Source organism: Lissotriton vulgaris, chromosome 8, assembly GCF_964263255.1.
Source record: "Lissotriton vulgaris chromosome 8, aLisVul1.2, whole genome shotgun sequence".
In the NCBI taxonomy this organism is placed as follows: domain Eukaryota; kingdom Metazoa; phylum Chordata; class Amphibia; order Caudata; family Salamandridae; genus Lissotriton; species Lissotriton vulgaris.
In genome coordinates, this window is record NC_141696.1 from 1048492539 (window position 1) to 1048506418 (window position 13880).

General features: G+C 44.1%; 1 protein-coding gene across 1 annotated transcript in view; it reads left to right on the top strand.

The window, feature by feature from the left end:
- The window catches only part of LOC147698269 (uncharacterized), a 104172-nt gene extending 92938 nt beyond the window's left edge, over window positions 1-11234 (top strand). Inside the window, exons 3-4 of the mRNA XM_086936211.1 lie at window positions 10314-10440; window positions 11092-11234. Coding sequence (XP_086792337.1) covers window positions 10314-10440; window positions 11092-11234 — 270 coding nt within the window. The remainder of the gene's footprint in view (window positions 1-10313; window positions 10441-11091) is intronic.
- The last annotated feature ends 2646 nt before the right edge of the window (window positions 11235-13880 follow it).

Consider the following 13880-nt stretch of genomic DNA (forward strand, 5'->3'; position numbering starts at 1 on the left):
CCTGCATGGCGGTTGCGGAATTGCGGATTGCTATGGTAAGCCTGAGTTAATGTTTTTCCCATCGCACAGGGTAAGTGACGGCCTGTAATTCTCGATGGAAAAACAGAGAGGGATATTAAAACACCCCGGAGGAAAAAATATAAGTTATGGTGTGTAATGCAAAAATAGCACTTTCACTTTCAGAGGAGACAGTATTACATACATGCATCATTTCTAAAGTGCCTACTCTGAGTCTCTGTTTCCAGGATAAAAATTAGCACACAGCAGGCCAGGGCCATGCAGACGGTCAAGGCAGGCACCACTGAGAGATCCAACCTCCATGTAGCATACCTCTTTGACACAGACAGACAAAGCAGATATAGTTTTATACAGCAAGCCAGATAGCCGCAGTTTTACATGAACGGGTGTCTGGACTCTGGCATAACACTACACTGGATCGACCACTCCATACCCCAACTAGACAGACATGTAGTTCTGCTGTGGTTGTTGTTGACTTGTTTACCTGTTTGCCACTCACAAAATGGCCATAGTTCTTCCCTAAATCGACAATGATGATCCATCCATCCCAGTGAGTGACTCTGAAGATATTATGTAACTTTGGTCATCATGACTCATCATCATCATGGTGTTGGCAAACTCAATGTTGTTCATGCAGTCACAGTCTACACACAGTGAGTCCAAGGACATTTTCCATATTAAAAATGCAATGTATTGGCTCCTGCAGTAGAAGTACAATTTGCATTAAACAAGGTAAACAGAGTAGACTTGAGTTACATTTAGTGTGTAAAAGAATAAATAATAACAGAACACATAGGATTCATTTCATGCACAACAAACAAACAGTAATTGCTTTCCTCAGAGCCAGGCAGCCAGTTTTGTCCACTGCATGCCTTCTCATCAATTATTACCTGTTCCACTTTCTGTCAGCATCTTAATCTTAAGTGAAGGGCCACAGGGCAGCCTCTCGCGTCAATTTCAGAAGTAAAAGTCAGCAAAGTCAATCATTCCAGTCCCACTTCTTTTGAGGGGACTCGTCTACGAAGCAACAGTTTCTTAATTCTGTGTAATCCGGACATCTGCCTTGAGGGAAATGGATAGGGGGAGTCTGGAGGAGGAGGATAGAGGAGCATGACTGAGTTGTGAACTTGTGAACTTCAGGAATGCAGACAGCGGCACCTTCAATATGGAAATAAGACGAAGACAGTGTTGCTGATGGATTTGTTGTGACTAGAGTTTTTATGTTGTGCTAAAAGTTGCAAAACAAAGAAATACACACAGAAATTAAAGTGAATAAGGACGAGGAAAAAAGTAAGTATTTCAAGCCTAGGTGTCAGGGAAGTAGAGCTCGTCCTCAAACTCTGTGAATTGAACCGGGAGTAGGTCAGCTAACGAAGAAGGACTACCGTCACCTACGTCGGTGTCCTCTTCTTCCTGCGTGGATTCACGTATTTTGTAATCTGGTGGTATGAAGTGCTGATTCATCTTGATCATTGTTAACCTCTCCACATTTTTGGGAGAGAGGTGGGTCCTTTTGAAGTTACAATGGAACCAGCAGCACTGAAAACACATTCAGAAGACACGCTTGGGAGTGGGCAAGACAAATAATTTATAGCTAACTTGGTGATCAGTGGCCATTGAGGCCTTTTCCCATACCGGTAGACCAATGGGTTCTGATCAAAGAATACCTCTGTTGGGTCATCCAGATAGGCCTGCACCATCCACTCAAGGTCCTTCAGGAGTTCTCCACTTTGCGTACTATCTGTTGCCTTTGCATCAACACTGGAACAAGCGAACCCTTGATGAGTTACCCAATCCGCTTCTGACAATATTATGGCTGGGCCTGGTCCAGGTGATGATACGGTTGCTGGTGTTGTCAACGGCTCTGAGGGAAAGTGACTGCCTTCGGCTACAGAAGTGGACCTTGACGCCGGATGGCCTGCTGCTTCAGTAGTACTTGTGGTGGTTCCTTCAATTTCCTGCCGTTCTTTTTTGAACTGAGTGGCTGACAGAGTTAGCCAATGTTTGTACTTGGAAACATCTGCTTCAGAAAAAGGAATGAATGTATTGCTGGCCAGTGCCTTTTTGTACCGTGGATCCAGAATAGTGGCACAAATGTAATGTTGTTCCGAATGTATTGCTTTAAGCCTTGCATTGTCAACTAGGTGGCTTAATAAGCTCTCCGCCAACCGATATACGTCTTGTTTTTCAGCATTAACTCGGAACGTTGAAGACATCGCCTTCAGTTGGTGCTCTAGCATGCGCAACAATGGGATAGCTTTGTCCAAAGTACAGTCCTCCCTGCTGACTTCACGTGGGAAGACTTCAAAAGGACGAAGCATGTTTGTCAGGCTTTTAACTAGGTCCCATTTCTTCACCTCTAGCCTCATGTCTTTCAAAGAAGCAGCCCGTGCATGAAAGACATACTCATTTATTACCAAGTACTGCTCAAACAGACGCTCAACCATGTAGAACAGTGTTTCCCAAACTGGGGTCCGCGGACCCCCAGGGGTCCGTGAAATATTCCCAGAGGGTCCGTAGGCAGCAGTTTTAAAAGCACAGCAAAGTTTCTCAAATTAGCAGAGTTCGAGCAACAATAAAAGTGTCAAGATATGCCAGTGATTAATGTACCTGCTGGAGAGAGAGGAGAGTTTTGTTCAGTGGCAGCTTTGACTTAACTAATGTAGCACAGATGGTTAATGTGCCTACTGCAAAGAACGTGTAAACTGCATTTTAAAAAGCCGATTTATGTGCATAAGTCTGTGGTTACTGCTTTTGTCACAGAGATTCTTTTGTTACTGTGCACTTTATAAGTGACAATCGGAATCTAGCAGAGGGACTTATAGGCTGTTATGAAAGAGCGGCTTGCAAACTGCATGGTACCAGTCAGTAACTTATGTTTTTTCCAAGTGATTCATTATCCTGATGCTGCTAAAAAGATTTATTTGGGTTGAAATACATTTTTAATGTTAAAGTCAGTGCTAGCCACTGTGTTATGTTCTGAATCCTGAGTTTATCCTTTTCCAGGCCAAGCACTCTTTACAAATGCCTACCAGAATGAATGACATGTGAATACTACACCTTGTAGTCCCCTTTGCCTTATGTAACGTTTTCTATACACTGATTTACATGTATGATTCATTGTCTCTATATGTGTGTGATGTAAAGTGCTCTGACATCCTACAATGGTATGAGAGATGCTACAAAACAAAGGAATTACGTGTGACAGAGGGGGTATTCCTTCAATATAAAATACTAAGGGCCAGATGTGCGACCAGTTTTCATATGTGCAAACGGGTTCGTGAACCTGTTTGCGCATGCAAAAACCTATTGGGCCATGTACATAGCCTATTTCGTGAGTCGCAATTTTTTTGCTACTTGCTAAATAGGTTTTGCAACTTGCTATTTGGGAGTGGCATTCCCTTCTAAATAGAGAGTCTCAAAACCATGTACAAATGTTTTGCGACTGCAATTGTGGTTGCAAAACAGTTGCAAAACACTTGCAATTATCACCTACTTCAAGTAGATAGTAATGCATTCGCAAATGGGAAGGGGTGCCCAGGCGACCCCTTCCCCTTTGCAAATGCATGCAAAATTATTTTTTAAGGGCAGGCAGTGGTCCCAGGGTCCACTGCCTGCCCTTAAAAAATGAAACAAAAGCGTTTCATTTTTTTTTTTTTAAATGCATGGAAAACAGGCTGCATTTTTTTTTAAACTGCTTTATTTAAAAGCAGTCCCAGACATGGTGGTCTGCTGAGCCCAGCAGGCCACAATCCCCGGGAGGGCTGGCATGCCCAAACAGTGTTAAACACACTCTTGTACATTTCATTTAGCGACTCACAATTTGCCACTCGCAATGGATCGCCGATTGCGAAGCCCTAAATAAAATGGTCGTACATCTGGCCCCAAAATCCTTAGTACTTTGAGTATTTGATTCGTGTGCACACGTGTTTTTTTTTAAATTACTGGTTTAATATTTGAAATTTAACTCATACAAATTGCTTGGGGGTCCCTGGCTTCCAGTGGTGACTCAATGGGGGTCCTCAGAAGTCAAAAGTTTGGGAACCACTGATGTAGAAGGTTGAGTTCCAAGGTGTTGCCACCTCCTGGATGAGTCCTCTGACTGGCACTCTACGGTCATGTTGAATGATCCTCAGCTGCTTCCGGGCTTTAAAAGAATGTCTGAAATGTGTGCAGATTCTTCGGCTGGTGGTCAGTAACTTGCTGACTGTGTTTTCTTTTTTCAAGAAATCTTGAACAATAATGTTAATGCTGTGCGCCAAACACAGTACTCTGAAATAGCCACCATCAGCCATGGCCTTAACCATATTACTGCCATTATCAGTGGAAACATAACCAATCCATGCACTTTCTTGGATGCAGCCATTCAAAGACCTTACTGTTAAACTCCTCCAAAATGTTTACTGCAGAATGAGATTTCTCCATGACAAACATGGCTACTGTTGCATGTTTCCAAGTAGCTTGAAAAAAGTGTGACACTGTCAACACCTGTAGCTATCTTTCCTCTAACCCCCACAAAAGAGACCCAGTCTGCAGTGATGCACATGTAATCAACGGCTTGGGAACTGGTCCACATGTCTGTTGTCAGGTGAATAGTGTGAACAGCACTCTTCTGCAGAGCTGCCCCTATCACATCCAGCATATCTTGATGTAGTGCTGGAACCGCAAATCTGGCAAAATAGGACCAGCTACGAACCGTCCATTTAGGGCAGACTGTTTCCAACAATTCTAGAAAACCCACCCCTTCCACGAAAGAATAAAAGAGAAGGTCCAGCGCTAACATTTTAGCCAGCATTGCATTATACAGACGTGCCGTTGGGTCGTTGTGTTCAAATGTATGTATGTATGTATTTGGCATTTATTAGGCGCATGTATCACCCGTAGGTCTCACAGCGCCAGCAGGTATGAGAAATGGATTCACTGTGGAGGGCTCACTACTTTAGAAAAAGCCACATTTTCAGCAGTTTACAAAAGCTTTTGTGATTGGTTTCTTCACATAGCTGGATTGGGAGGGAGTTCCATGATTGAGGGCCGAGTTTGGAAAAAGCTCTGTCCCCTGTTTTGTCAGTTCGCACTTTAGGAACATTTAAAAGGTGTTTACTAGATGAGCGAAGGGATCGAGCCGGTGCATAACGTTTACGTTTATTTACTAAATACAAGGGGCCTTTGCCGCTGAGAGTTTTGTGAAATATACAGCAGGTCTTGAAAATAATCCTTTTTTTTCACAGGCAGCAAGTGTAGGGCCCTCAGAGCGGGGATCGAATGGGAGCGAGGGGGGAGGTTAAGAACCACTCTTTCTGCCGTGTTCTGCAGTACCTGAAGTTTGGCTAGGTACGCCTCATTATAGCCAGCCAGTAGTGCGTTGCGGTAATCTAAATGGCTAATATTGAGGTCTTGAACAAGGGGCATCCGGGAGGAAAGCGGGATCCATTTAAAGATTTTTTTTTAGGGTTCTCAGGATGCCAAAGCCAGTGCGTACAGTGGTATTTATATGCTCGGCCATAGAAAGCTTGTCATCAAATGGCGCCTCAGACCAAGACATGCTTTTAATGGTGGTCTGGACCGTTTTCATATGTGATGATGATCCAGACTTCTTCAACCCAGTTAGGCTCATTGATGTACTTTTTCACATTGGTGTCTCTACCAGACTCTTACTGTGCCTCCTAGATGTTGCTGGGGTAGAGGGTATGGGCGCTGCCACTGCAGTGCTGTTGCCAGGGGTACTGTGTATACCAGAAAAAATGTTTCTCACTTCTTCACCTCCCCCCTGCATGATCAGCTCCTCGTCATCACCAGATGCAATATCAATGGCTACTTTTGGATTTGTACTTTTGGCTTTCCGGATGTTACTTAGGTGCGCCTCCCACTGGATGATGTGGTGTTTTTGGAGATGATCTCTCTGGCCTCCGGTACAATAGTTCGTACCAAGCTTACCTCGACTAACTACTTGTTTACAAATCGAACAAATAACGTGATTTTTCACCTTTTTGCTAATACTAAAGAAGTCCCAAACTGTGGAGTTGAGATTTCTGGTGGTGGTGGTGGAGGTGCCACTTTCAATGCCAGATGATGTGGAGGATGGGCGTGGCGGAATTTGTCTCTGTTGTGCACTTACAGCACCACTACTTGAGGTAATGGAGGTCCAGCTGGATGGAGGTCCCTGCCGGCCCTTCTGAAGAGAAAATATGGAAGCTGTAGGTCGTGTTGGTGTAGTAGTTACCTGTGTTGGTGGTGTTACCAGTGCCACGCTGCCCACATACCGCGCAGCATTTTCGGATAGGGTAAAATTGCCTGTCTGCTGTATGCCCGCTGGGGCTGGTGTGATGACTGTGATGACTCAGCCGTCATCGTCAGACTCTTCATCAGCAGCAGAATAGACCACTTCTACTTCTTCTTCATCATCACCCAAAACTGAAAGCTTTACAGGAACATTCCTTTTACTTAGCTTTGTTGGCTCATGGCGTGCCTCCCTCTCAGACTGAATTGGTGGGTGCCAATCAAGATCTAGATCATCAGAAGGAAGGGAGGTTGAAGAAGAAGTTGTACCAGTAGCACTCCTTTTCCTTCCTGGGGATCTGGGAGACAATGGATCATCAGGAGTGGCTTGCTCGGCTGATACCTCCGCATGAATCTCGATTTCCTCATGTGCCGCTACTTCTGGAGGAACAAGCATTGTGAGCAGTTGTGCCTCTCCTTGTGCCTCTCCTTGTGCCTCTCCTTGCGCCTCTCCTTGCGCCTCTCCATGTTGCACCTGTGGTTGTCGTTGCGGATGTGGTTGAACACTCGTCAGATGAGTTAAACCCTGCGTTGATTGGATGCTACTTTGCGATGAGTCAACGCCAACATCACTGGTCGATGGTGAAAGAGCAATTAAAGTGGTTGCCTCTGCGGCACTCATGGTCTGTGACCTAACTTGGCGTGGTGGCACTGAGACCAATGAAGCGGAGGTGCTGCTTCTAGATTGGTCCCCGGCGGACACCGCTGCTGCAGGCGTAGTTTTTTTCCCAAAAGAAGTGTCGGTCGGCACACCAGTATCCTTGGTAAGTGGCGCCACTTGCTTCTTCTGCTCCTTCTTATTGGCAGTGGCACTGGCAGCTTTCTTGGTAGAGGAGCTACAACCACCTTTCTTTGGGTCCATCTTCTTCAGATGTCAGAACAGCAGGTCGCAGTTGCACGAGTTGCAGAGTTGTCTGTGGCCACACGTGACGTCACATGACGATGTGCACACACCGCAGCAGGACTTCTTCCTGGCACTACAAAAAGTGATGATGATGAGGATGATTCCTGGTTCTCAGTCTTAGTGAACTTAAAAGCAAAGAAGCCAGGGAAACATCAGTTAAATAAATGTTGCATATTCTTCAATTAATACTATTGAAACTAGGCTTTTATTATTATTAACACAACACACCCAAAAACGGAAAGACCCAAAATAAAAATTGCAATTCTCTAATCAAAAATGGATGTTTAAAGTAATAGAAGAGAGACCACACAGAGAGAGTTATTTCCTGCACCCATTCATCATATAACCCTAGGCCGACTGGCCCGAAATCGCAAGCTTGCCGGCCTATGGCAAAAACTGCCTGGCCTCAATATGCCCCCCCAACCACATGGCCAGGCCCTGGACTAGGCCCCAACAACACCCACAAAATCGAAATACACACAAAAATCACCCCAACCCAATGCCATCCATGCCCTAAATGATGCTTAAATTAAATTGACCCCACAGAAAGACTTTGTCCATACACCACTAAGTACCCCTGGGCATAAGGGATGAAAGCAAGGCAGACTGGGTGCAGGCTTATGGCACAAAGCACACTGCCTGGCTTCAAAATGGCCCCTAGACCCACACCCACATGGCCAAGCCCTGGACCAGGCCTCAAAATGGCCCCCACCCACATGGCCAGGCCCTGGACCAAGCCCCAACAAAACCCAAAAAATTGAAATACACACAAAAATCACCCCAATCCAATCATGCCACCCATGCCCTAAATGATGTGTAAATTCAAGAGACCCCACACAAAGACTTGTTCCATGCACCACTGACTACCCCTGGGCATAATGGATGAAAGCAAGGCAAACTGGGTGCAGGCCTATGGCACAAAGCACACTGCCTGGCTTAAAAATGGCCCTAGACCCCACCCACATGGCCAGGCCCTGGACCAGGCCCCAACAACACCCAAACAATCAGAATACACACAAAAATCACCCTAATCCAATGCCATCCATGCCCTAAATGATGTTTAAATTCAAGAGACCCCACAGAAAGATGTGGTCCATGCACCACTGATTACCCCTGGGCATAATGGATGAAAGTAAGGCAGACTGGGTGCAGGCCTATGTCACAAAACACACTGCCTGGCTTCAAAATGGTCCCTAGACCCCCACCCACCTGGCCATGCCTTGGACCAGGCATCAAAATGGCCCCCACCCACATGGCTAGGCCCTGGACCAGGCCTCAAAATGGCCCAACCCTCATGGCCAGGGCCTGGACCATGCCCCAACAATACACCAAAAAATTGAAATGCACACAAAAATGACCCCAATCCAATGCCATCCATGCCCTACATGATGTTTAAATTCAAGAGACCCCACAGAAAGACTTGGTCCATATATCACTGACTAGCCCCGGGCTTACTGGCTAGTTTATTATTATTATTATTATTAACAGAGATTTATAGGAAGCGCAACTAAACCCGTAGGCATCAAGGCGCCGATGATGGCTTTAACACGCACCCCAACATTTAAAATAACTTCCACATATAACAGTGAGCTATTCAATTCCATGCCATCGATGTCGTAAATGATATTCAAGTTCAACAAAACTCACAGAATCAGTTCTATCATGCACCCATGACTAACCCTGGGCCTAATGGATACTGTGGCGAACCCACAATATATTTTTTTTAAAGGTGTGAAAAAATGTATAAATTGTAGTTGCAGCAACTGCAATGCCCCAAATAAACAACACCAACTTACTTGTAAAATCTCAAATTCAAAAGTGATCCAAACAAAAAGTATTTAAATACAAATATCCAGCAGAAGCAACAAAGAGTAATCCTTCCAGCTCCAGATCCAAATGAAAAGTGACCAGGACATGGTCAAAGCACTGTGAGGAGCCTGCTGGACAGGAACAGGAAGTTGGAGACTCAGGGGCACTTTCTTCCTCCCACAACCCCAAAAATGGACTCCTTGCACAAAAAAGTGCAGCGGAATGTCAATCTGAGAAGTTATTCTGATCCAAAACATCATTTTCAGAAGGTTTATGCTGCCAGCAACAGATTTCTTGTGCAGAATTACAATTCAAATCTCCCGCCGATTTGTCAGCTGCGCTCAGCATCTACGTATTCGCAATTGTTTACTCTCGAGATGCGTGATCGTAGGCCCTTATGACATATTTGCGTTCTCAAAGTCTCGCAGTGCAATATGGCGGGACTCCATGACGTACTTGCGGTCGAAAAGCCTCATGCGATCACGCAGCCAGATCCAAAACGGCGCACGCAAACAGGGAGGAAAATAACTCGGCGAACTCAGAATCACGGTAAGTCAACGCCCCATGCGCGATATTGTATTTTTGAAGCACGACCAAGGAAAAAAAAATTGCCAACTAACGAATGGTGGATTTTTGAGCAATTTTGTGCGGTTTGCGGACCGCAAAATTGCCAAAAATCAGCAAATTCTGCGAGCTGAACGAATTTTCAGCCCATGCTCACTGGCTACATACAATAATATGGCTCATTGGACCCAATGGCTTACTTCAGCCTATTCAGAAAACACCTAAAATTCTTTTAATAAAGGTCCTTTACACTACTAAGTTTTGTAGGAGACCTTTTCAGGAAACCTCCAAAGTCTTTTAACAAGTCCTTAGTAATACTGAGTCTCCAGGTGGGCAAGAACATGGAAATGCAATTCGTTCAGCTTACTGTTGAAAGTTTGTTCTGGTTGAATTCAAGCATTTTTAAAAAACTCTTGCAAAGTCTGCTTTAACCAAACGTCCTTTAACCCTTTTGCTGCTGCCGCGATTTTACCGCTGTGCGGTAAACAAAAGAACAGGGCAGGGCTGTGACGAACCCCAGCCGTCATCAGGACACGCCCACCGCGGGGCGTGACGGCTGGGGTTCGCCACCAGCATGGGAGGGGTTAAGTACACAAGAGTCTTATTTTTGGCAATATCAAAAGTCAATCTTTTTCTCTTACCGGTAATTAGCTGTGAAGCAATATTAGCGTTACCGGCGCACACGCTGGTTGCCAGGCAACGATGTTGTTGACACGCGTCTTCTTTCTCTTTTCTTCTGCAGGAACCGGATGCCGAAGTCTTGAAGTCTCGAGGGAAGTCAACAGAAGAACGCCGGGCGAGCATGGATGCCAACCAGGTACCTCCAGTCCGAACGAATCTGGATGGGAACTCGGGAATCACGGAGCCAGGTAAGGAATCGCTTTAGACTTAAAGCGAAGCGCTGGAAGTAGGAAAGGTGGGGTTGAATAAGGTCCGATCATGCGCTCAGTCACGCGCAAGACCCATGCTGTTGGAAACGTTTGAAAACGTGTTTAATTTAAATACTCGTGTCCTTGAGAAAGAACCCAATGCTAGTAACCACAATCTGACTAGGATGACTTGCTTAGAAGCAAGCATTGGAAAAAAACAATAGAATACATACTGTCACGGACTTTAAACATCAGTTTAACTTGTTATAAAGAACAACCATTGGTAAAAACAATCAAGGGCAACTTTCTTCAATGTTTAGGAAAGGGTGTCAGTAACATCTCTGATTCATGGAGGTTGTCTTACAACAGCCTTGGCCTTATAGGCAAATATCAGAATATATGGCACGCTCTCTACTGCCTTTGACCTGTACCAAGGCATAACATAGGGCTGCACTCTCTCCTCCCTGTTTTTTCTCCTCGCTATTGAACGCCAGCCTAAATTAATCAATGCCTGCCCTATGATTAAGCATTTTCAATTCAGCACTAAATCATACAAAACTGCAGTATATGTGGATGATATCCTCATTTTCTCAGACGACACTAAAAATGCAATTCCAATGATCACTAACCTCATCTATTATTTCCCAACAGTCTCTGGATACACCTTAAACAAAGATGAAACTGAGGCTTTCAACGTTTCTGCCCTGTGGAGACTGCAGAAGGGGTTCAGGGGCATCCATCAGGACCACAAAACTATTAGTGTCACTGTGCCATCAAAGTTTGAAAGAACTTAGAGAGAGAGGACTCTCAGTGGGTGTGCCGCCATAGGAGACCATGCAACAGACGCCCAGCACTGCGTGTTAGGTAGCCTTTTTAAGCTTGAGAGTGAGCTGTACATTGTTGCTTCTGTACGGAACAGGACCCTGTGATTGTGACACTGTGGGCCAGTCTTTCTGTATCTTCTGGTTTATTTTGATGAGGCTGATATTAAGTTCCCAAACTTTGATTGCAGACTGACTCTAATAGTTTTGTGATCCTAATGAATGCCCCTGAACTCCTGCAGTGGTCTCCACAGGGAAGATATATGTTGACCTAACTCTATAGGGAGTACTCTTTCCAAATACCGTGTCATTCTTCTCTTGTCAATCAGCCCTTTACAATTTATGTTGAAACTAGTTAAGCATCTCTGTTCATCAAACCTAAAACATATCTGCTCCTCTCATTGGAGAGTTGTAGCACACACCTGGTACCTTGCAGTGCAGGTGTTAGGAAGGGACCCTATGCTAAATCATTTCACCTAAAGGTGACTGAGGGTTCTCGTCCTAAGAGAAGCATTCTCCAATATACAGTTTGTCTTCTAAAAGACTAAACTTTCTTTGTTCTCCCTTTATAGATAATAGATGTACTTTGGTTTGTTTCTAATTGTACTAGGGAGCAGTATGTCTTTGGGTGGGTTCCATCTCCTTTTAGACCCCCATGTGTAGTAGGTTTTACCATATGTACCATCACACTTGTTAGACATGGGTTTCCTACCTTGAAGGAGCACATAGCTCTCAGGTTGAATACCTTTCCAACCTCAATATCTCAAGTGAATTATGACAAACATTAGATGAATACATAGAACAAAACAACATACTCGCCCCTTAGTGACAGAAAAATATGATCTCTACTCTCACCCTCATATTCATAAACCATAACTCCCAGTACCTCCCCCCTCCCCATTTGTTGGTTTCAGAGTTGATGCAATCCCAATGATATGCAATACATATAAGACTTTACACTTGATACATACTAGAGACACACTCATCACAGGTTTCATCCCAATACCTTCTTGTCAACTCCTCTATATAAATACATTATGCAGGAATTTAAGGAGTAGGCCTAACATCAGTCCCAGATTTGATGTTTGATTTATCATGTACTTGTCATTATAATTTTTCACCCTGTATACATATCGCAGGTTGCACTCTCCTGTATTCTTGTATGTTCTATTATAAAGCAAATGAAAATAGAACACAAGATCAGACTTAACCATGAAAGAGAGTTTTTAAATACACTGCATACTGTCCTATGGGCTGTTTAGGGCCTACTCTACGGGTGACCTATATGTATTAAACAGGAAGGTTTAGGCATGGCAAAAGGTTTATTTTTCCACATTAGAAAGGCAGTTTAAAACTGTGCATACAGGCTACAATGGCAAACCTAAGGCATATTTTAAAGGCTACGTAAGTGAGTGGCACAATACGTGTTGCAGGCCAACTAGTAGCATATAATTTACAGTCCCTGTGTACATGTGCAATAAGCCAATTTCACCATGTTTAATGGGGAAAGCAAACACACCTTAGCACAGGCTAGCAGTGGTAAAGTGCATAGATTCTTACGGTCAACCAAAATGAGATCAGCAAAAAATGGAGTGGTAAGGCAAAAGGTTTGGGAGAAGACCACCCTAAGGCTGACACTTCTAACACACAATGTTAATGTTTGTGATGCCTGAGCTTAGATTTGCTTCAAACAAAGTCCATTCTTTCATGGGATTACATAAGCCACTAACAAAAAGCACCTGGGAGAACAACTCCCTGCTACCAGATAATATTCACACGGCAAGGACAAAACAGAGAGACGCTGTCTCTGGCTTCCATTGATAAACTTGAACTAACGCACAGCAGGCTCCCTCACATATAAACAAATACTATCAGAAAGACAACAAGCAAACTCTTAGGCAATACACAAGGAAACAATCTCAGAACTGCAATTAATTCATCAATTTACACTCTCAAGTGTACACCCAGAGGTGGGGGCACACATTTACAGACATACACACACTCAAGTGAATATTTAAAGCCCCCTCAATTTTGAGAACCACATTTGTGCTCCAGAGACAGGATAAACTACACTACGTAAACTCACAAAAATTAGAGAACTACTTGGTGCATTCCCGAACAATACACAGTTACACACAGAAACTTTCCTCCTTTAGGTAGTGCTCATTAATCCACAAATCAAGCCCTCTAATCACAGTGGTGGCCCGAGGTTCGTGGATACGTCCTGCAGACAAAGACTGCAACCACTCACATCAGCAGTCCATATTTATATCATCTGCCTATTGGCTTTGGAGCATGGAACAGAACACCTGCATGTTTCCATTATTTCATTTTAATGGATACAAAGATATATAATTGAAGCAATGGGCGTTTTCGACTGTTATTGCCCCTTGTTTAAGAATGCTGCTGCCAGTTATCTGGTATTGTTAAGAAGTGTCAGTCTGTTTGTAATCATTCGAAAAATGATGGCCGTGTAAGGATACTACGTTTCCAAGAGGGAGGGGGCAGTAGACCTGCCAAAAATTTCCAAGCTTCAATGTTCGTTTGCCAACAGCGAAATGGTCCCACAGTAAGATGCTCCGCCTTTCTAGAAATGCCCTCCTAAAATATATTTTAATA